The 24,387-nt window shown below is 43.4% G+C and overlaps 1 protein-coding gene across 3 annotated transcripts in view; it reads left to right on the forward strand.

Annotated features, from left to right (window-relative positions):
- CCDC149 (coiled-coil domain containing 149) overlaps positions 1 to 24,387 on the forward strand; it is a 97,834-nt gene that overhangs the window by 17,066 nt on the left and 56,381 nt on the right. For all 3 annotated transcript variants that reach the window (XM_069494252.1, XM_069494251.1, XM_069494253.1), the window contains exons 2-3: positions 15,913 to 16,074; positions 18,143 to 18,181. In XM_069494252.1, the coding sequence (XP_069350353.1) occupies positions 15,913 to 16,074; positions 18,143 to 18,181 (201 nt within the window). The remainder of the gene's footprint in view (positions 1 to 15,912; positions 16,075 to 18,142; positions 18,182 to 24,387) is intronic.

A 24,387-nucleotide genomic window follows, 5' to 3' on the forward strand; every position in this document is an offset into this window, starting at 1 on the left:
AACAGACTGTCAAGGAAAGCAAGTCAAATTATGCCCAATATCGCCTTGCGGTCCATTGGTGATTTGTAGCCAGTGAGGATTTTGCAGTCTTCCCTGAAAGCCATAATTAACTCCTGTCGCCCACAGGAGCCTTTTGCTGACATAATCAACCCATTCGCACAGTTATCAGCCAGAGAAACAGACCTGGATGGAGTCCCCACCTTAAGAAGGGTTTGCAGTTTAGTTTGTCCTCTGAAAACTCCAGTGATTTGAATCACCAGGATTGCACACCCACCCATGTCCCAGAATAAATCTCCACCTGACTTTTTGCTGTGGGGCTGAGTTCTGAACTGACAGTTCTCGTTGAGGGAAATTTCTCACTAATCAGTAGTGCCTGGAGTTGGTGGAAAGAAAATAAGAACAACGAAGATGAAGTGCAGAAGCAAATTAACAGTGCTCAGAAAAATATGAGCAAGTCGTAGAGAGAGGGAGAAAACAGCTCCCAGCAACAGGCTTTGGCTGGGGAGACCTCATTCTGTAGGAGGAAATTCGGGGCCCAAGTGGCCCTTTAGTGATGACTCCGAGGTTCTCATCCAGAGAGAACGACTGTAATGATCATGATAGGTTGAAATCTTGGCAGATGGTGGTAAGAGTTCTATTTACTTGGATAATTAAAATGGTGATGGATTTGCATGGCTAATTTCAAGATCTCGAGTCTGCAGATGACTGCCGTTTAGGGCAGACTAGAATGGAACGCTTCCTTGCTTTAGAGTATCTGCACCTGACTCGAGTATCAGGGAGATGGGAGCCAGGGACTGTTCTCACACATGCTCCATCTCGACTTGACTCTCCATCCTGAGCACCCTGGCCCTCTTACGGGACTGTTCATCCCAGCAGGGGGATAACATTTTTCAGAAGGCACGGTCTGTTGACAAACTTAGAAATGGAGATTGTTTTCTGCCTTTGAATGGAATAGACACAGTTCTTTTGATTATGTGCTAATGAGATTGGAGCCTTTAGAATTTATTGAGTGCTTTTTTTCCTTACATGCATTATTTTATAGAATTCTTCCAACTCTCCTGTGAGTGAGCAGGGTGCTGTGCTAGAAAGGGTGTGGGGCGGACCTAAGTTCAAATCCCACCTTTGCCTCTTATAAGCTGCATGATGTTGGTTTTTTTTTTTTTTTAAACCTCAGAGCCTCAGTTTCTTCATCTATAAAAGGGGATAATGATGTCTACTTTTGGGGGTTGTGATAAGGATTAATGATTTAAGCATGTGACACACTAATCTTTGGAGTAAGCTCCAAAATGCTGGTGGTTATTCCTATCATCATTTATAGATCAGAAAGTGTAAGCACAGAGTAGGCGAGTGGCTTCTCATGGTCCCCAGGGTAGGCGATGGCTACAAAAGCACATGATTTCACTCTGAATCCCAGGTGCCACGTTGCTTCTGTGAAGGGTGCCTTCCTGTCTGTATCTCCTGAATTCCCTTTTGTTAAAGGACAGTCGAGGGATCAATTCTGGTTGTACAAATGCCACCCCTTAACCCTCTCAGCACCTCATCTACACGGTGCAATCGCTGTCACAGGTCTCCTTTGCCACATGGTGCTTGGGGGAGCAGGTCTTCGGAGTTAAGAGTGGACAGATATGTGAGGGTGCTGCAGCTCATCCGTAGTAGGGTCTTAGGGGTTTTTAAGGATTTCTGTTTGAGACAAAGGCAAGATGAACCACAGCAATTTTGCAGCTTTTAAAGTCAGTCTGACCAAAATGTTGTACATGGTTTGCTGACTTTTTACTGCTACTCAGCCCTCAAGGAAAGCCATCTGCAACTGAATTGAGTTATTATCCTCTAGTAAAGTAACCAGTGATTCTGTCCTTACATTTCATACGTGACTGTCATATGTTGTAATATGTAATTGAAGCATGTGAAGGTCGGTGAGGCAGGCTGTCGCCTGTGTCCAGCATATCCCGGGCCCCTGGCAACCTGGATGGCAAAGGGAGAGCCTCAGGTGCGTGGGTACTTTTAGTGCTCTCTCCTGAGCGCATGATCTCAGAAACAAACCAGGACTGCAAGCCCCACTGTCAGCATCTCGGCCTGAGGCAAGGTCAGATCAGCCTAGTGCCGGGACAGAGCGGATGCACTCCAGGCAAGCGATGATTTTCAGAAATATTTGCTGTCTTCAGCAAATGATGAGAGGGTTTCCTAGCCCATTTATGGCCAATGAGAAGGAAAGCCAATCTTTTTTCCTGTGTTTCCTCCTCGTCTTTATAGGCTTGTAAGGGACAGGGGCATACTTGGTAGAGAGTATAGAGACTGAGAAGATGGGAAGAGGAAGGAAAGGAGAAATAAGAGGAGTGAAAGGATTGAAGTAGATATTCAGGCAAACCTTCGTTATTCAAAACTTCAGTTAACCAAGACTGTCAGTGAATTTCACATACCTCCCAGCTACTATAGTTCACATTATAAACTCTTCCAATTACCTGAAATCTCACTTAACTTAAATTTCAGCACATCCCCTGGGGCATGCAAATAATCAAAGTTTGCCTGTCGAAAGTAATACCGGAGAGGGGAAAACGAGATGGTGAGTTTGAGAAAGATAGATCGTAAAAAAAAAAAAAAAAGTCATCTTAGAGAATGGCGTTAGAATCATTAAGCTACCAACTCGAAATTGTTGAAATGCTATCTAAAAATTACAGAGGTGAATACAGATTTAGAAAGGGGCTATGGCGATGCTCAGGGAGTCGTACAGTTGGGCGACAGGGTGTACGTGTGGGCAGGACAGGCTGGGACCCAAGGCACGAGGGAGTTGATGCTGCCTGGCGGGCACTGCCACAGGCCAGCAGGCCTCAGCAAAATGCACTTCAGCACGCGGCTGTCCCTATGTGGCATTTTACTCTGTAGATACCCAGACTCCTTTTGGAGAGGTTAAGTATATGTGCATCTCCAGGTGACAGTTCTGAATGCCTGCCTAGGGTTGGTGAGTCTGCAGGACTTTTAAGAATAAGGTGGTACATAGTGTGATGGAAGGGAAGTGCTCCTGTTCAGTGATAAAGATAAGGTCAAAATGAATGCTGTTTTGATGATTCTATAAAAACCATCCTGTCACACCAAGCTTCTGTAACTGGACTTTTTCCCCCTAAACATGTGCTAAAATGGGATTTAGAGATTTAGGCATAATAATAAATTGATGGCTATCTGACTAAAATATGTACATATATCTCTATATATATGTATGTAGTCAGCTTAGTGGGAACAGACACTTATTTATTTCTCAAATGTATATTTCTCAACTGTGGACCAAGTGCCGTGTTTGGCTCTGGAGGTGCAAAGAGGAATGAGATGCGCCCTGGCTGCAGAGAGGCCTTGGTGAAGCAGGTGTGCGGGTGCCCTACTCGAGGTGTACGCAGAGTGCCACGTGGCCACCAGAGTAAGAAGCCGGCTCTCACTCTGCCTCTTCTGTAGGGAGTGGGAGCTGAGCCCAGGACAGTACAGGAGAAGCGAGAGGTGAGGAAGAGTGACCGGGCATAGCAGTAGGTGGGTTGCACAGGGACCTGGAGGGCTGGAAGAGGAGTAGCTGATGATGACGTTAGAGAGGTGAGTTGCAGCCAGATATTGAAGGACTCTTGTTTGCCAATCTCTTTAAGATCGGGTTTTTTTTTTTTTAAAGAAGAGTGGCAGGACCTAATTTATGCTTTTTTAAAGAGATTGATACCTGGACTAGACAGGTAGGGAAATCAGAAAGGCTGTTGCGATGGTCCTTGTCAGAGATCATTGAGCAGAGCTAAGTAGAGGTTTCCACCCTGGAGGGGTGGCTTATTTGAGGTTGCAGAAGGTATATTGATTGTTGAATGCTGTTCACCTAGAGCTGCTTGTTGGCTGGGAAGGGAGGAATTACTGAATGGGGCTGAAGGAGGAGGAAGTAACAAGTAGAAGTAGAGGGGGACCAGGGGAGGAAAGACCGCTAGGGAAAGAAAGAGTCTGCAGTTGAGACATTTCTAAATTATTCCTGAACATGAACTCTTCAGCCACGCGTGTTTATCATCTGTGAAGCCGGTAGGGATTAGCAGGCCATGTCCTAGCAGCAGCCAATGAGCTAGCCTGATCCCATCAGTAACAATCACCAAGGACCAGGGGTCATTCTTTGGTGGCGGGGGTCCCCCCACCCCCCAACACCCCAGCTACCTTCATCTCTCAGCCACACTTATCTGGCAGTGAAGCCATCCAAATGGTAATGTAGTATGTCAGATAGTCATTTAATTACTGTGATCTTTCTTGTAGCAATTATGATTTGCTTTCATGCAGATAATGGTAAATAGGAAGATAAAAGACACTCAGTGGTGAACACTGTGGGCTTGGGATCTTGGGATGATAAGCACAGGTTACCTTCGTGGTGTTTGCGTGTGGGCGTGAGTTAACATCTCCAAATGAGTTATGAGCTCTGCTTTCAAAATGTAATTGAAATGCAATTCAAAGGAAATCTAGTTTTGAGAGAATAATAAAAATATTTTATGAGATCTAGTATTCATACCAAAAACTGGGCATATTTTACTGACTTTATTCCATTCACATGTCACTGATTACCCTGGTCTGTTGGTGTGTGGTATTTTCCCCTTTCTCCAATTGGTGGGTGTGTCCCCACCTGCAGCCGTGTGACATGAGTCTCTCCCTGAGTGTTCCTGCAGCTCTGATTGCACCAAACATGCGTTTCTGTGTAGGGTTAATAGAGACTCAGAGGTTAATTAAAATAAAGATTATTACTAAATGACCACCATTTCTTTTTTAACCTTTGCTCATGCACCACAAGAAGGGGAATTTGAGTAAGGTTGAGAAATAAACTCAGTGGAACGGCTTCTCCCTGGGTAGGTGCAGTGAACACTTGTTTTCTCACTTCCTAGCATCCATTTCTCTTTCTCAACAGCACCTTAGCGTGGAGGGTATTATCACTGGATATGGTCTGTGTGTCCCCACCCCAGGCAAAGGATGCCACATGATCTGCTTCAGGCCAGTTGGAGACACCCCTGAGCAGAGGAACAAAGAGACTGAAACATAACAGAGTTCTGTCTGACCCAACCTGTCCTGCAGTGAGAGCTGGTGGTTGGTGGTTCCAGGTTCCTGCCTCCATTGTCCAGAGTTTCCTTGCTGCCTACCTGTTCTAAGTCTAGCTCTTTATTCTCCTACCAAGTCTTTGAGTGCCAGTATCTTTCCCATATATCGCTTTGTTAGAGTGTCACTCTGCTTCCAGCCAAAGAACCCTGATTGATATATGTCAGTAACAGCCTGAGTCTGGCTCTGCCACTTACTGCCTTTGTGATGAAGGACAAATTGACCTCAGAGGTTCACTGTCCTCATCTCTAAAATGGGACTAAGATTACAACTTATTTCATAGCGGCCATATGGCTTAAATATGACATTTCAAGTAGAATATTGAGTAGTTTGGAAAATAGTAATGCTCACTAAATAGTGGCTGCTTCTGTTACTCTTACGATCAAATGAAGGTCTTATTACTACTCCTAACAGTATGCGACATATAGTAGATATTTTAAAAAATACTAGTTTCTTTTTTCCTTCCCCTCTCCCCCAAACAAACTGAAACCTTCCTGAGGTGGGAAGAAGAGCAAATATCTGTGGTCCCCTACTCCACACTTGAACTTGTCCAACAGAATTACACCTTGACTGAAGAACGAAAGTGGAGGCATTAGGAGAATGAGTGGGTATCCCTAAGCCCCTCCTGAGTGACCGGAAAGTGGGGTATGTCCCTGTTTTGTCCTGCCCAGCTCAGCCCTAGCAAGTGTGTTCGAGCAGCCACATGACCCACTGGTGCGATGCTGATGCCAGCTGCCGCGGCTGAGGCCAAAACCGCGCATGCGTCTGGTTGCCTGGCAGCGCCTGTCTGACAATACCGCGTGAGCCAAGGTGATCACAGCCCACGTTCAGAAGCAGCAAAGCCAGTCGTTCTTTGTAGGCCTGACAGCTCAGATCAAACTGCAGGATCCAAAGGTGGGTCCTGACCCACAGCCACTTTCTCCTCCCCCCTGGAGCTTGGCAGCACATTCTACCCACGCTGCACGGTCCAATATAATTTACACCACAGGACGTCAGGATGAAAGTTTCTTCCTAGGAGAATTCTTAAGGACACTCCCCTATTCAGAGCCCCTCAGGGCTCCTGACTGCGGGAAGAATACAGTCTGAACTTGTCTGCCCCACATCCAAGCCTCCTCTGACCTGGCCACCGGCTGTCTTTCCGGCTTTGTCTTGCACAGCTTGTGTTCCCGCCTCCGCAGTCAGCCCAGGGCCACGCTCGCTGTCCCGACTGCCCATCTTCTGGCCTCTCACCTTCCTGCTCTGCTATGGCGGCTGCCCTGCCAAGAGCATCGTCTTCCCAGTCACCGCTAGCCGTCCCGCTGCATCTGTCCCCGCACACGATGAATCCCTCTACCTGTTCCCCGCAATCCATGTCAGATGTCACCTCTTCCTCCAACTCTTTGGACACCTACTTTACCAAGCTGTGGTCACTCTCTCTTCCTGATGACTGTAGTAGTAATGACAATTGACACACATAACAACACTTACTGTTTTAAACCTTTTACCTATACTAACTCTTAATTCTCACACCAACTCTGTGAAGGTGCTATAATGACCCCCATTTAAAAATGGGGAAACTGAGGCCCAGAGAGGCTAGGTGAATTTGTCACAGAGCTAGTGAGTGGCAAAGCAAAGATTTGAACTTGGGCATTTTTCTTCCTGCTGTGCTTTCAACCATTAGTCTAAACCACATTTCTCTCTGTCCTGGGAGTTTTTAAAATCTTTCTTATAGCATTTAGAATACTATAGTTAGTATCTATTAGTGAATGATAATCAGGCTACTTATTAGCATCTGTTATTATCATCTACAGCCATACATTGCTTAATGGTGGGGATACGTTCTTAGAAATGTGTCATTAGGCGATTATATTGTGTGAACATCACAGGGTGCATTTACACAAACCCAGATGGTGTAGCCTACTATACACCCTATGTAGTGTGGCCTATTGCTCCTAGGCTACACACCTGCACAGCATGTTATTGTACTGAATAGGCAATTGTAACACAATGATAAATATTTGTGTATCTAAACATATCTAACATATAAAAGGTACAGTGAAAATATGCTATTATAATCTTATGGTGTGGTCCCATTAACAGAAATGTCATTATGATGTGCACAACTGTATTTATTATTATTATAACAAAAGTACCAGGCACCATTCTAATTTTTGGACATTTTTTTCTCATTAGTGATGAATTTGTGTTAATTTGGCAGCATGCAAAGAGTGGTAAACACGGAGTGGGAAGAATCCTCTGTCTAGGTCCTGGCTTTGGGTTTTACTAGCACGTCGGGTAAGTGGCTGCACTGATCTGATCCCAGTTTCCTCGTTTGTAGAATGAGGGGCCTGGACTAGATGCTTCCTGAAGTCCTCCCTAGCTGCGAGTGTGGGAATCTATAAAATGGGGACAGTACCGCATATGCCACAAAGAATGGGGAAGCTGTAATGAGGTGATTATGAAGTTTTCTCATTCAATATGTGCGTTTGTATGTACATACATTCTCGTTTTCTCATTCATTCTCTATATGTACATACATATATACCTACAGTACTACCCCCTTATTTGCAGTTTTGCTTTCCAAGGCTTCAGTTATCCACAGTCAATTGCAGTGCAAAAATATTAAGTGGAAAATTCTAGAAATAAACAATTCATAAGTTTTAAATCATGTGCCATTCCGTGTACTGTGATGAAATCTCACACCGTCCTGCTCTGTCCCACCTGGGACGTGAATCGTCACTTTGGTCAGTGTATCCACACCTGACATCCAACTGTCGCAGGCTCAGTGGTCCAGGATCATCCAGAGCAGATGATCTTCCTTCTGATGTAGTGTGAGAAGGCCAATAGTGGCCTGATGCTATGTCATAATGCCTGCATCATGCATCTCACTCATCTCATCACGTAGGCATTTTATCATCTCACATCATCACAAGAAGAAAGGTGAGTACAGTACAATAAGGTATTTTGGGAGAGAGAGAGAGAGATCACATTTACATAATTTTTATTACAGTATATTGTTATAATTGTTCTGTGTTATTATTAGTTGTTGTTATTCTCTTCCTGTGCCTAATTTATAAATTAAACTTTACCATGTGAGTGTATAGGATTTGGTACTATCTGTAGTTTCAGGCATTCACTGGGGGTCTTAGAATATATTCCATGCAGATAAAGGGGGAGAGACAGAGAGAGAGAGAATGAATGAGAAAACTTCATGCATCATCTCATCACAGCTTCATCATACCTCGTGTGTGTGTGTGTGTGTGTGTGTGTGCATTGAACACCAGCTATATAACATGCATTGTTCTCAGCACTGAGGACCTGGAATGAATATAACAAAGTCCCTGCTGTCATGGAGAGGGAGATGCTGAAAATAAACCTGTAATTAAATATGTAACTCAAGGTCAAGTAGTGATAAGTACTATGAAGGAAAGTAAAACCAGAGAAGGGGATTGAGAGTCAGGGTGGTAGCAGACAGAGGTGAGCATCCTGAGAAGGAGACATTAGGGCCTCAGTCCAAGCAGGGGTGATGGTGACTTGAATGAAGGTGCTAGTGGTGGAAGTGGGTAAGAAGTACTGGAAGTCAATACATCTTGTGAAGGTAAAGCAGAGTCTGAGGATTTGCCGATGGGTTGAATGAGGACAGGCAGAGAAAGAGGTGAGGTGAGGATGACTCCAGGGTTTTGGCTGGCACATAGTTTGTGCCATCTACTAAGAGAGGGAATAGCAAGGGAGAGGCAGTCTTGAGGGAACATCAGGAGTTCAGTTTAAGAGGCCTATCGAACATCCAGATGGAGGTGATGCGTCCACAGCTGGATGTTAGAACAAGTTCCAGTGAGAGGTCTGAGCCAGTGAAGTCGGCACAGAGATGACAGTGAAAGCCATTGGACTGATGAGATCCCTGAGTGGGGGCTGGTGGGGGTGCGTGGGAGTTACCAAAGAGAGCCAAGCCCTGTCTCAACTTGTACAACTCGGCCTGCAAGTGCCCTTGAAAACTAAAATACCACATGCCCACCATTCAGCTGGTGAGGACACCGGTGTGTTAAACTGCCCGTCATCCACCATGCGGCTAGCAAGAACTCTTGGGGACATGGAGTTGGCTGATTCTGAGCAGATCTATAGGTGGCCTCTTGCACCTTAGCTATTGCCCATGGAGTATGACTTAAAAGGCCCCAGGAGGGCTCCCTGTCTTCCAAACAGGGCCTTGAAATACCGTGAGTTCAAATGCATTCCTCTGAGTTACACAGTTATCTCTGGGAGTATCTTGTTGAAATATGGTTTTTACCAAGAGAGAGAACACATTGAACTGCTAATAAATCATTTGGTGCTGATATAGAAGAGTAAAAAGAGCCTGGAATGTGTAGGGGAAAGTTCTGGTTTGAGCAGACAGTTGTTAGTTATATGATCCTGGGAAAGACACTTAACCTGACTGAATCTCAGATATTTAGCCCATAAAATGGGAAAAGCTGTTCTCACCCCACTTGTCATAAAGTGTTGACTATCAAATAAGAGAGTGTCTGTGGAAGTGTTTTGTTAGCCTTCAGTGCTATAAAAATAATGCGTTTAATTTTTTAAAAGTTTGCAAAGTCTTTTAACATAACATGCTCCATTTCAAGCTCATAGTAAGCTCAGTGAGGTGGACAGATATTACTGAATAGTTGTTGAATGAATTAATTAATTTTCAGGGTGATTTATTAGAGAACAGTAGTTTTCAAACTTTTGAAATGCCAGACCATAAGAAATATGTGAAAATAGGCATATATGTGTGTTTACTCCTATGCTCATATTCAAAAAGAACAGCTTCATCGAGCCAAGCATGGTGGTACCCACCCTTAGTCCCAGCTATTTGGGAAGGCGAGGCAGGAGGATTGCTTTAGCCCAGGAGTTCGAGTCCAGCCTGGGCAACATAGTGAGATCTTGTCTCTAAAAAGTAAAGAAAAGAAAAGAAAAGCTTCATGAAACACACATTCCTTACTGAATGGGATGCATTCTGACATATTCTGTTTTATTCTGTATCTTTTTTTTTTTTTTTTTTAAAGAAAATGAGCGTTGCAATTACTATATGGTGACCAATTTAGAAAACAGTGTTATGGAACATGCAGTTGGGCAAGTCACTTGGGTTATCCGGGAGGTTTCTCCCAGCTCCAGCATTTGCTCCTGATCCTAGAGGATAAAGAAGTTAGGAGGCTATGGGAATAGGCACATAAGCATATGACAGCTTGAAGATTTACTGCATTTTACGTGCTTTTGGTTTTTCTTGGCCTGTGTGAGGAAGTAGAAATCTAATGAATGCTTAGTTTTTTTGGCAATTACTGTTTGAGAAAGGTTTGATTTTAGTCACACATATGTCATCGAGACTATGAAGAGATTTGCAAAGGTCACTTTCACATCAAAGACAGCTTCCATAGCCAAAGTCCTTGGGCCCCAGATGTGTTTCAGAGGCGAGTTTGTGGAATCTGAAATGTGGTGTTCTCTATATTACGTGTCACGCCCCGCAGAGTCTCAAGCGGCAGCCAGTGATCAAACACATTAATTTTTCTTCAGCAAATGTATGAATATTCACATTCCATGGGACAAAGACCAAAAATACCCTCAGAGCAGCTCAGGTCACTCACGAGATAGGAAAACATTTTCAGTTTTCAGAACTTCCAGGATTTCAGATGGCAGGAAATAAAATTTTGTCGTCCAGTCATCATGTTTTTCCTTTTCAACATCCAACGTGAACATTTATCCCTTTAGGGGACCAATATTTAGATCCATGCCCAACACATAGGTCGCATCCAGAAAACATCTGTTGGCCGAATGATTGAGATCAAGTACAGCTTATAGAAAACTCTTGTTCTGATCAAACCGCTGTTGAGAAAATAACCCTTTAGTTCCTTTCTGAGTCCCTTCAGTTTTAACCCATTTCTTTTTTTTTGTTTTTAATTTTAAGAGGTTTATTCTGAGCCAAATTTGAGGACCATGACCCAAGCGATGCCCAAGAAGCCTTAAGCAAGTGGACTCTCTGTGGTTGTTAACTCATTTCTTATAAGTGGGTGGAAACCTTATTGTTTCCACTTGGTTCTCTCACAAGGAACGGGGAGGGATGCTTGTGGAGTTTTAAAAAATTTTTTCCATCTTCCTTCAGGCCTTACATCTGAGGAAAGAAGAGGCAGGCCCACTAGTTTTAGAGGAGTTGGTTGAATCAATAAAACCTTTATTACTCATTTGTTCTAGGTCCAGAAAATTCGCCAAATTCAAAATTCTTCAGTGTCCTTGTGCAAGGAATACAAACTAGATGTAGTAACCAACTCTGTGAATATTCAGATTTTTTGTTTTTTGGCACAGAATGCTTAGTTTGTCAGGAATTGGGGTTCCACAGGCTTGGCTCTATAAAGATCTGGGTTCCAATTCTGTCTCTGCCAATCTCTTGGCACATTCCATAAACTCTTTCACTTAAGCCTCACTTTCTCATTGATGAAGTATCAATGACAAACACAGTAACCTCATGGTGGTGGTGTGGGGATTAAAGGAGATTATACGTGTAAAGCATTTGTCATGAAACCTTGTTTTTTTGTTGTTGTTAATAGGAAGACTAAGAGTGACCATATTAATCCCCTTTATCATTGTGGTGACTAAGTAGAAGCGCAGACCAGGGTGAATAGAATCTCTACCCATCCACACCCTCAAATTCTTTGATAGAGACTATATGGAGTCAGGATGGGCTAAGTTGTGCTTCAGTAACAAACCAAATCTCCATACCTTGACGCCTCAATAATTTATTTCTGGATCACACCAAGTTGTCTACAGATCCAAATGGCTCTTCAGGGCAGTTGTCAACTGTGGTCTGTGCTCCATGCTCTGTTCCTGTTACAGCAGCTCCAGAGCGACGCACACGCCACCGTTGTTGCAGCAGGGGAGGAGAAAGCCTGGCAATTTGTACCTTGACTCTCAAATGCCTTCATTCTGGAAGCGACTCATGTCCATTGGAAATCCTATTTTATTGAATAAAGCAAGTTTCATGGTTCTGCCTTACACTGAAGCAGTGGGGAAGGACGGTCCTGCCATGTGCCTGGAAGGAAAGGAGAACTAGAAATATCAGCATGAATGTTGACCTGATAGACTTTTAGCCTTTCCTCACTCTGGTATAAATTGCTGTTGTAGACACAGCTTCAGCCCCAGCACCCTGTCCAACCAAGTGGCTGTCCTCAAGCCCTTGCTACATAGAGATTCTAGAACTCCCCCTGTCGCAATCTTTGGAAATCATTAAGCCAGCTGTCCTAGGCCAGGCAGAGGAAGTGAGTCCTGGGCACTTGCAGTGAGTCATACATGCTGGACTGGAGCCCCCACCCCATGTTTTCCCCTGCACCTTTCACCCCCAATGATATCAGACAGTGGTGTTAAAGTTGTGGGTTCTTCAAGTTGTAGAGCACCCTCGTCTTCTGGTGTGAGGCCCAGGGAGTGTACATGTATTTCATTCCTTGTGTTTTATGGCTTTCCCAAGGTTCCAACAGTTCACGATGGTCCCATTGCTGGATCCACCTTCTACAGTTATTTATCCTCCTCTAGAAGCCTAACCATCCCAAGCACAGTAGCTTATATGGTCTGGTTTCCTGTTCTAATTATAGTCCTTTCTAATGCCTCAGCCTTACATTTGCTGGTTGTTCATAGCTGTCAGCTAGGAGGATCTTCATGACCTTTTTCTTTCCATCTAGTTTTTTGTTGTTTGTTTCCAATCGGAAGGATAGGAAAGAGGACATTTTATCAGCTGCCATGACAGGGAACAAACTTTCACTGTTTTAGAGTGAGATGGAAATTCCATCCCATTCTCCAAACCCTCCCCCACCCACTTCCCAGAGTTTTCTATTGTTGTTTTAATGAGATTTTGCATACAGTCATGTGTTACCTAACAATGGAACATGTTCTGAGAAATGTGTCATTAGGCAATTTTGTCATTGTGCAAAACATCCTAGGGTGCACTTTCACAACCCTAGATTGTGTAGCCTACTACACACCTAGGCTGTACGGTACAGCCTATTGCTCCTAGGCTACAAACCTGTGCAGCATGTCACTGTACTGAACGCTGTAGGCATTTGTAACACAATGGCAAGTATGTGTGTATCTAACCATATCTAAACATAGAAAAAACAAAGTAAAAATATGGTATTTTAATCTTATGGGACCACTGTCATATAAGTGATCTGCCGTTGAGTGAAATGTTATTATGCATTGCGTGACTGTAAAGGCGTTTTAGCCAGATGCAGTAAAATATAGTCCATGTTTGTTGTTTGGAATCCCTCTGTGCTACAAAAGGTGGCACAGATGCCCACCTGAATGGCTTTGTGACTATGCCTTGACCCCGCATTTGTGGGCTATTGCTAGCCTCTTAGTCCCTCTAGACCATTTTAGCTGGTTCTAACTTTTGAGACACCGTGAAGCTTGAGGCCTCTAGAGCCTGAGTTTTCAAATTGTGGGCTGAATAGGCATCATCTGTGCCGTATGCTAATGTGCTAAGTAAGAATGCAAGTTCCCGAGCCAGGTCCCAGAGATTTTGATTCAGTGGGTCTAGGCTGGAGCCCAGAATCTGCATTTTAACAAGCATCCCAGGGGGACTGAGAGCAGTGTTTTCTAGGGTTCCTTGTTGATGCCAAAGACTTGCCACACCAGGGCAGGGTGGGACCACAAGGGAGGTGTCCCACCTTTAGCTAGAATAGCTCCACTGTGAGCTGTTTTATAAATGAGGTTTCAGCCTGAGGTTCGTTCTACTGATGAAAATAAATAATATTGAATAAAATTGTTAAGAACTGCAGAGTTTCTGCTCTTCAAATCCTGGGCCAATGGGTCTTAGCAGAGGCCTCTGTGCCTGTTTTCTACCAGGTACCTTAGACCCAGAAGCAAAGAAGGCCGTTCCCAACTTCTGCAGCCCTGTTCGGACCAGGCCTTGTGAGAGAAATGACTTTTCTCGTGGGTCATCACAGATTGCTGTTCAAGGTCGGGGAACTTGATTTCCCATTTTGCCAGTAAGGCCCTTACCTGTTCCCCTTCAATAGATCGGATGTCACATCTAAGCTTAGCTACTGCAACTTCCAGTGTCTCCATGCATGGGGATTGTTTTCCCCAAAGTCGGAAGACACCGAGTGTCTTTGGGACCTCAGGTTGGAGTCTGATAAATTGAAAGGATAAAGGTCGCTGTCTTTGGGTCACTGGTACTCACAGCACTGACAGCGGAGGCTGCTGGTTCCGGGAAAAGAACTGAAGGAGCAAGGGCAGATCTGTTAAATTGTGTGTAAATGGTATTTTTCCCAGTGAAATCTCAATACCTCCCTTAGGACACTGCAGTTCAGGTTTTCGAACCACTCTCCTCTGATATTTACTCATTGGGGATTTTACTCTTGAGAAATCACTGTGGCAACAGAACCGTTTTGCCTCCATGAAGACGATGTCAAAGTCTCAAAATCCAGGACGTTTTAAGGCAGGATTCCAACCTCATTACTGCCAGGAATAAAAATTCATCCAAGGTGGAAGTGTCCTCTTTTAGAACTCAAATCCGTCTCAGAATGGCTTTTCTTTCCCCTTTGTTTTTGAAGCTAAGCAATTACTTTTTTTTTAAGAAAAAAAAATTGTGCTAATGCACAAAACTCTCTTTTTCCCCTTTCATTTATTTGAAATTGAACTTAACAAAGTCAGTCCCGAGCAAGCACTATATATGAGTAATGCTTTTTGTCCATAAAAGAGCATTGACTCCAATGGTACGAGTGCTGATTCTCGCTCTGCTTTGTGTGAGCGTCCATAATGACAAAGTACTCGTGTCAGAGTGTATAATGAAACTATAAATTGTTTTCATGAATGCTCTGAATTTGGTCTTTTACGGGGCAAATTCAAAAGGTATTTAGTGCCACATTTCACATATGTGAATAACACCAGACAGTGCAATATATCCAATAAAATGTAAAGAGCCCTCTTTGGGCCCACGCTGCCCGGTGTGATGGGTGAGTTAGGGCAGGTGGTTCGTGGCACAGGGCAGTGTGGAGAGGGAGGGACAGAGAAATCCCGTAACTCTGAGGCAGGAGTTTCAGCCAGGTGCACCCGGATGTTTTGGGAGAATTCAAAGTGTGGCTAAAATACTTAGCTCCTAAAATCGGTCTCTGGATGGTGGATGCCTGCACTTGAATCACAGAAGTAGTTATACATATCATGGCCATGTTGGTGAGCAAATTCACAAGGAGAAAATGTCAGCTGGGTTTCGTGGCCAGGTGCAATCTATTGCAGTGATTTATGGTTCAATTAAATTGCTTTTAATAACATTTTTGGGTAATTCTTTTATTATAGAAGCTGTTTGGGTTTATCCTCGAAAATTTAGAAAACACAGAAAAGCATAAATAAAAATGTAAAAACATGGGTAAATAATTTTGCTACCAAAAGATCATTGTTAGCAATATTTTTATATAGTTTTATTTAAATATCTTTGTATACCTATCATCTTGTAAAAATTTTAATAAAATTTTACATAATCTTACCTGGTTATATAAATCCTTTCTAAATAAAATTGGGATCCAGCTATCTATCTATTTACCCATCTATGTAACTTTTAAAAATATTCTGCTTTTTAACTTAATTGTCAATTAAATTATTTTATCTGTCCCAGTTTGGCAAAGTTCATGAACATCCAAGGTTTTGGTTCTCTTGGGAGGGGACTCCGTGTTAGACATGGTAACAGCCTTTATGTACATGTCATTTACCAATGAATGTACCTGGGTATATGATCTCTAACAAGGAGAAAGACACCCCCTCCCGGGTGTGTTAAGTACCGTGTGTATTACATGGGGGCCTGTGGGTGTTGGTGACTGATTGCTTGGTTTGTTTGCTTTGCAGTACCTGGTGTGTAAAAGGAAGCTGGAGAGTAAGAAGGAAGCCCTGCTGATCCTTTCCAAGGAGCTGGACACCTGTCAACAGGAGAGGGACCAGTACAAACTCATGGCCAATCAGCTCCGAGAGCGCCACCAGGCCCTGAAGAAGAAGTACCGAGAGTTGATTGTACGTGTTACGCCATGGCGACTTTCCTGTTCTCCCAGTTAAGATATAAAGAGGGGACTTTCACGTGCTGTTTCTCCAAAAAATGATGAAATCCAATCAATTTGAAAGTAGGAATAGTAAGGAGTGAAAGGCACATACATATTTTTATATGCATATGTATGTATGTGCTTCCAGGCTGCTTGCTCTGGCACCTGTGAACATACAGGTGCCACAGACACCCCCTGATCCACAGAGGACATGTGCCAAGCCCCCCAGTGGATGCCTGAAACTGCAGGTAGTGGGGACCCTGTATACACTGTGTTTTTTTGCTTAGATAGTTGAGCCGGCTCCCCAGTGACTAACGGGTGGGTGGCTTCGACAGCACGAATGTGCTGGATGAAGGGCTGACTCACATCCCAGTGATGAGCAGGATGGTGAGAGATTCCATCACCATACTCAGAACAGCGTGTGATTTAAAACTTATGAATTGCTTAGTTTTGGAATTTTCTACTTAATATGTTTGGACCATGGTTGACCTCAGGTTACTGAAACCAAGGATAAGGGGGGACTAATATATGTGTAATTATTTACTTATTAATTTATTTGTATGGAGTTTCTTAAAAAAGGATTCGTATTATAAATCTGCACTAATACAGAGGCCACTGGCTACAGGTGGCTATGTAAATTTAATTTTAAATTAGTTAGAATTAAAAAATATATATAGAAAAAATTAGCCGGGCATGGTGGTGCATGCCTGTAGTCCCAGCTACTCAGGAGGCTGAGACAGGAGGATCGCTTGAGCTCACGAGTTTGAGGTTGCTGTGAGCTAGGCTGATGCCATGGCACTCACTCTAGCCTGGGCAACAGAGTGAGACTCTGTCTCAAAAAAAAATTGTAAAAAAAAAAAAGAGAGATAAATTAGTTAGAATTAAATAAAATAAGAGACTCAGTTTCTCAGTCTGACTTGTCACATCTTGGGGGCTGAGTCGCTGCTGGTGGCTAGCGAACACTGCCATGGTGGCTACTGCACCGGACAGTGTAGGGAGAGGACATTTCCGTCATTGGAGAGTGTCTTATTGGACAGCACTGTATAAATGTTGTTCTAAAAGATGCTCTTTTCACTCAGCTTTATTTCGGACATCTCCCTAGGCCGTGCATACAGATTTAACTCAGTCTTTAGACAGTTGCATAGTAATCCAGAGTATGGCTGTATCCATCATTTTCATAACCTTTCCCGCATCCTGGGCTGTTAGATTTTCTCTAGGTTTTTATATGGCAATATTTTTAAGGATGCAAATGATACTGAAGTGGATGACACCAACCAACTGTATAGTGCTATATCACATTCTTTTTTCTTTTTTTCTCATTGATGCAATCTCTTTTAAGTGCAAATACTATCACTGACCATCTGTGATGGGATCATTGAGCTGCCCTAAAGTAGAAACAGAATAGAAAGATTCCTCAGGTTAAAATAATGTTGACTTATATGTGAACAGCATCAGATATAAGATTACTCATTTAGTGAGCATTTACTTATTCACCTGCGACATTTGTATTCCCAGATGGCACAGAAAGAGAGGAACTGAATCCTTTTAAAGTCAAAAAATCTAATAGGACTAGTTTTTCATTTTTAGCAAATCCTATCTCTCCCAGCATTGTTGTGCCCATAGAGAAAACTCGTGTGTGTGTGTGTGTGTGTGTGTGTTTGTGTGTGCGCACATCCCTATTGCTGTTCCTTTGGTTTTAGCTACTTAAAAGAGAAACTCAAACAAAATGAAATATTATTTCACTTTAGGCTGTGCCCAAAAATAGTTTTGATAAATCCAGTTTTTTTGATTCACATAATCTTCAAAAATATATAGGTTTGGTCCTAATTGGAACTGATTCCCTAGAGGTTTTTCCAAAATAACTCTGGTTCAGTTTGTAGTTTTTTAAAAGGTATATTTGAGATTGGTTCAGCACATTACTGGTTTCAGGGTGAGGAGGTCTGAATTTAGGTTCATAGCTTTGTTCAGTTCCTTGAATCTAAGCACATCTGTTTTTTTTTTTTTTTAAAGAAGAATAAAATGTAATATTTGTTTCTTTGTAGGATGGAGATCCATCACTTCCTCCTGAAAAAAGGAAACAGGTGAGATTTATTCCTGATCTCAGATTGTTTTATTGATGCCTTACAATTGGAAGGATCAGGGAATCTCAAAATGTATACAGAACTTCTTTTAATTTCCTAGAATCCTTTGTGTTACTGGGAGGAATGAGTGGTGGGGATTCTAACTACGAGGAGGGGTTGGCAGTGGGGTGAAAGAAACCAGTGCAGTCGAACAGGGTGGATGAGGGTGCACCAGTTGACTGCATTCCCTTTCTTGTTGGGAAACAGAGTTGAGGGCTCACAGCTTTAGCACTTGAGCTTACTGTTCATTGGGCACATGCCGTTCTGTGGGCACATACTGCCCTGTGGGTGCATACCATTCAGTGGGTTCAAACTGTTCTGTGGGTGCATACCATTCAGTGGGTACATACTGTCCTGTGGGTGCATACTGTTCTCTGGGTGCATGCTGTTCAGTGGGTATATACCATCGTATGGGTGCATACCATTCAGTGGGTACATACTGTCCTGTGGGTGCATACCATCCTATGGGTGTATACTCTTCTGTGGGCACATACTGTTCATTGGGTGCATACTGTTCTGTGGGTATATGCTGTTCTGTGGGTATATACTGTCCTGTGGGTGCATACCATCCTATGGGTGTATACTCTTCTGTGGGCACATACTGTTCATTGGGTGCATACTGTTCTGTGGGTATATACTGTTCTGTGGGTATATACTGTTCTGTGGGTATATACTGTTCTGTGGGTATATACTGTTCTGTGGGTATATACTGTTCTGTGGGTACCTGCCATTCTGTGGGTGCATACTATTCTGCTGTTTATTTTCTGCCACTTCACACTTTTAAGAGCCACCTTCTTCCTTCAGAGCTCACAGAGCATTTACTTTCTTTTCCCTGGCATGGTAGCCAACACTGTTTATTGACTGATCCACTTTCTCCCCACTGATTTTAGATGCCCAATTTCATCATGGAACAAATCTTTATATATATGTGGATCTGCTTCTTAACTTTCTGTTCTGTTGAGCCATCCTGTATACTCATGTAGTTCTTCCACATTATTCTTTTTTTTTAATTTAAATTTTAGAGACAAGGTCCTACTCTGTTGCCCAGGCCGGAGTGCAGTGGTGTCATCATAGCTCGAACTCTTGGACTCAGAAAATCCTCCTGCCTCAGCCTCCCAAGTAGCTGAGACTACAGGCTCACGCCACCACGCCCACCTAATTTTTAACAAATTTTCTGTAGAGACGGGGGTCTCACTGTGTTGATCAGGCTGGTCTTGAACTCCTAGCCTCAGGTGATCTTTCCGCCTCAGCCTTCCCAGTCGCTAGGATTATATGTGTGAGCCACGGCACCTGGCCTATTCTAATTGTTTTGGTTTTATGATACTTTTAATATCTATTTGGGCAAATCTCTTTTGCTTTGCTCTTTTTTAAAAAGACATTTTTATACTTTTTCCAAATAAAACTTAGAAACATTTTATCAAGTTCTCTTCTGATGCCCCCCTCCCACAAATCCTATTGGTATTTTGATTGGGGTTTTGTTAAATTTATAGAGTAATATAAACACTGACAGACTTACTGGAATTCGTCTCTCTCTAATATACATATGTGTGTGTATATATATGGAGAGAGAGAGCGTGCACACTTTTCCCAAAGATATCTTTGCTAGAATTCTCATTAACTTCACATTTCTTCTGTACTGACATGCCCCAAATTACAGCTTTTTGTGGGCTTAAAGGGAGCCTGCATGAGGGTGATGTTAATGCTGCGTGTTTTGTGTTATGGGACAGCCTCTGCCCCAAGCAGGTCTTCAGAGCTGGTGGATGCAAAAAATGAGGACACAGGAATTCTGTGGTCTCCACAGCTACAGTGGCTACCCCAGCATCCTGCTTCTGTTCATTCATGACGTCCCTGGCACCACATGTAAATTCCTTGGGGTCATTACCTTGAGATTTTTGATGCTGGTGAACAAGATGCCCAACACACACGCATGCGCACACACACATGCATGTGCACAGGCACACAAGCACACACACGCAGGCATGCACACACACAGCACACATGCACAAGGCTTTCACCCTTAAAGAGCAGCTCAGTCCCCCGTTGCCCATTCAGTCACTCGGTGCACCCACTTCCACACTCTCTTCCTGTTTTAAGTGATTATTTTACAAGGCTCCAGGTTTGGTCTAAAGTCAAATTTTTCTGGGAACCAATTGATTTTTTTTCCTAAACCAAATTACATAGAAATTTATCACTAATGTTTACAAATTGGAATTCTTCATCTCGAATTGCTAGGTGTTTCTGGTTTCATGGTTTTGGTGGTTCTAAGCAGCCACTTTTGCTGCCATTTTAGAGTTTGTTAGTATTCATGAAGGCGTTTTACAGTTTTAAGTGAATTCACATTCCGTAACTTTATAATAAAAAATTTACATTGACTGAGGAGAATCTGATGAATTCCAGTAAGTCTGTCAAGCCGCATTCTTATTGCTCTAAAAATACAAGTTCAATGTCCTACACGTTGGCTTGGTAGCTTTTAATGTGACATTTAGTTTCTGTCCTTTAGGGTTTGGTATGGTGGGGGAGCTTGGGTTCTGCAGCCCTCCTGCCTATGTTGGAGCCACTGACTTGCACGAGACAGGATGCTTTGGGGTGCAAGTGACAGAAATTCTAAACTGCTTTAACAATAAAGGAATTGACTACCTTACATAACCAGCAGTTCAGAGGTAGTATGGGTTTTAGGTACTGTGTAGTCTATGGCTTCATGAAGTTGTCATGTACTTGTTCTCTCCACTGTGCCAAATTTAGCAAATAAAAATACAAGGTACCCAGGTAAATGTGAATTTCAAATAGAAATATAGAAAGTTTTTAATTTTATTATTTTTTTAGTATAAAAGTATGTGCTATGCAATATGGGGGGCATATTTATACTAAAATATTATTCATTGTTTATCTGAAATTCAAATCTAACCAGGCATCCTGTATTTTATCTGACAGTTCTACCATTGTACCAATTTTAACATCAGCTTCCTGTGACATTTAGTATCAGCTTCCTTCTATGGCTAGTTCACCGAAACAGGAGAGACAGAAAACCCAGCTGGGAATATAAGTCCTTCCCTCCAGTTGGGCTGGGCCAGTGTAGGACTTGCTCCCCTTTCTGGTCTAATAAGATTCCCCAGGGGAATACCACACACTAACTGGCTAAAATCAATCACCTGGGATGGAAGAGCTGTTAGCAGTCGGCAGGGACATCCACTGAACTAATTGTGTGGCCTTGGGAAAGCTCTTTGGGTGTTTGAGCCTCAGCTTTCTCATCCATAAAATGGGGATAAATATGGTGTCCACCACATCGTGTAGCTGTTGGGAACAAGTGAGACAATGCAAGTAGAGCATTTAGCACAGCACTCGGCATAGTGTGAGCACCAATAAATGTTTCTCACCCTCTCCTCCTCGTTTGTCCCTTTTTAAAACAATTGTATGTCAGTGTGCTGATTCTGTCCACCGTGACTCTTGGCTGTCTACAGGACACACTGCCCTTGTTGAGACCCTCTTGGTTGCACTTGGCAGCTTGAAGTCACTTGCTCCAAAGAGGAGGTTCTGGCTCATAGACCCCCAGAAGCATTTGGTCGAGCAGCCACCCAGGGGAGACAGAAATGCAGCTGGGCCTTGGGGACAGCCACAGCCAGGGCTCAGCACCCCAGGCCTCTCCTGCTCTCAACTCTCTCTGTGGCAGCCATCATCTCTTTTTGTGGGCTGCTTTTCCCTCAGAATAGGGGGTACAGACCGCATACCTTTGGCCACTAGAGAGAGGCTGCTCCCGAGTCCCGGGGGCCAGGCTCCGGCCAGGGGCCTGTCTCAGCCTCAGACGGCACGGTCAGCCATCCAGCTGATAAAAGGCAGCTCCTACTGTTGTCCTGTGAGGGGTGCAGGGCAGACAGTGTCACAGGCATTTGCCTTGCACGCCCTTGTAAGACAGGCTTGGGAAGACAAGTAATAATAACCGCAGCCAATGGTATCGAGTGCTCACTCTTAGTGAGCACCGGGTACTGCGCCCGGCGCTTTGCTGAGGATAATGTCATTTCATGCTAATACAGTCCTGTGGGGAAAGTACTGTTATTATTATTGCCATCTGACAAATGAGGAAATTGAAGTTTTTGGAGGCTGTGGAATGTACCCACAGGATGGAACAGGGCTAATTGGTGCTGGAGCCAGAGCTCGAACCCCTGCAGCCCACACAGACAGAGCTCATGCTAGTAACTACCGTGACCCAGCAAGAGCTCCATGAGCACCTGCGGATGTCCAGAGCTGATTTAGACAGGAGGCACACAGCGGAGGACAAAGTCACACCCAAATCCCTGAGCTTGGAACTTGCAGAGAAGGTGATGGCACCTTCCGCTTACCCAGGCCCACATCCGTCCACACCCCTGGCCTTGGCATCGTTTTTATTTGTGTCCTTTTCACTCCCCAAGGTGTCTTGGTCTGGACCATCAATAATGTGGACACCTTAATTCTAGTAGGGAACTTATAAACAAAGTAATTCAAATATATAGGATGTTAAATGGTAATCGGTGCTGAGGAGAGAAAAATATAGCCCAAAGTTCGGGAGGGGATTCTGACTTAGTAAGGGGAAAAACATCTTGATAAGTAGTGGTGGGGAAATAGCTCCAGGATTTGGGGGAAAAAAAAAGAAGAGTCCTACCGCTTTAATATATTTTTAAAATTTTATTTACTGTTTGTGTGTTTAAGCATGTGCTTGGGTTTTGGGTAGGTGGTGTTAAGATGTCCTCTTTATTAGTTCAGTGTGGGGGAAAATGCAGCATTAAATATTTAGGGGATGGGTACAACGAACCTTTCCATGTAGCCAGAAATGGGCATCTTTAGTGTACATGGACAAGTGTGGAAGGGAGAGGCAGGATTATTTTCTAAACTGTTTCATCAGCAGGAAGGGGGGTTGAGGCACACACCCTGACCTGCTGTCTCCTATATTACATGACATATTTATCCCAAAGGCATAACAGCAGGTGAAATATTTACCCCTCCAGCTGCAAAGCAAATATACCTTGTGTAAGCAGAAGGCACTGGAACAAGACCCAGCTGCTGAGTTAAGAGCTGTGACATGGAGGTCACAAGATCTATGTATTAGAGAGGAGAAGATGCATATTGTTGCCCCCTGGCCTTGAGGCTGTAGATTCTGTTTCTTGACTCAGAACCTGGAATTTCTATCATCTGTCCTTACTGGACCCTTCCCCTGTTCCTTTCTTGACTCAGAGGGAGAGATTGCAATGATCACACTTTGTTGGACTTTCTCCTTGTTTCAATTCTATTTCTCTGGACCAGTGGTTCTTATAGTCTTACAAATCAGAGATACCTTTGAGAATCTGTTGAAAATCATGGCGTTTGTATTAGAAAGGCCCACAGATATGCCCACAAAATAATTGCATACAATTTCATGGCATCACAGACCCTCTTCAGCCCATCTATGGATCCTTGGCATTCCATGGATGGCATTTAAGAGCTGCTGCTCTAAATGTATTGAGGGTTCTTCTCAAATATAGACAGAAAGCAATACCACACCCTCAGTCTTGGCAGTGCTTTGTGCTTTTCAGAGACCATGTATATATGCACGTGTGCGTGTCATCTCCCAGCTATCTTCTGAGGTCACACTGGCATGTGTGTCTTTCATAAAATCACAAGGCAGCATTATAGGTGGCAGTAAATAATAAGAGCTCGGATTCTGGCATCCAGTTGCATGGATTCCAGTTTAATCCTTCCACTTGCTAGCTGGACTAGCTGCGTAACCTTTTTGAGACTCTATTTCCTTCTCTCCAAAATGTGAGACATGTTCAGAAAGTTCTTATGAGGAATTGGTTGGGCAGCATTGATGATGCTGATTGCCTGCTAAGTGGGGAGTGCTCCAGGAATGTTGCATATTTTAAATTTGTCCTGTGACTTATGCAAGGAGACACAGAAGGTTAACAGAGCAGGACTAGAATCCAGATCCTCTAGTTTGTAGTTCAGTGTTCTAGTTCAGGTTTTTAATTCCGTATTTGATTCTTAGACTGAACTGGGAGGAACCATGGTTAACATTCAGTCCAGCCCATTTGGGAAGTCCAAAGATGAAGTGCCTTGTTCAAAGCCCTCTGCTTAGGAGTGGTAGAGTAGAAGAAACTGAGCCTAGAGAGGAATTGCTGCCTGCTAAGCTAGTCTTCTTTCCAGTGGCAACATAATTCTTT

Source organism: Eulemur rufifrons, chromosome 19 (assembly GCF_041146395.1).
Source record: "Eulemur rufifrons isolate Redbay chromosome 19, OSU_ERuf_1, whole genome shotgun sequence".
Taxonomy (NCBI): domain Eukaryota; kingdom Metazoa; phylum Chordata; class Mammalia; order Primates; family Lemuridae; genus Eulemur; species Eulemur rufifrons.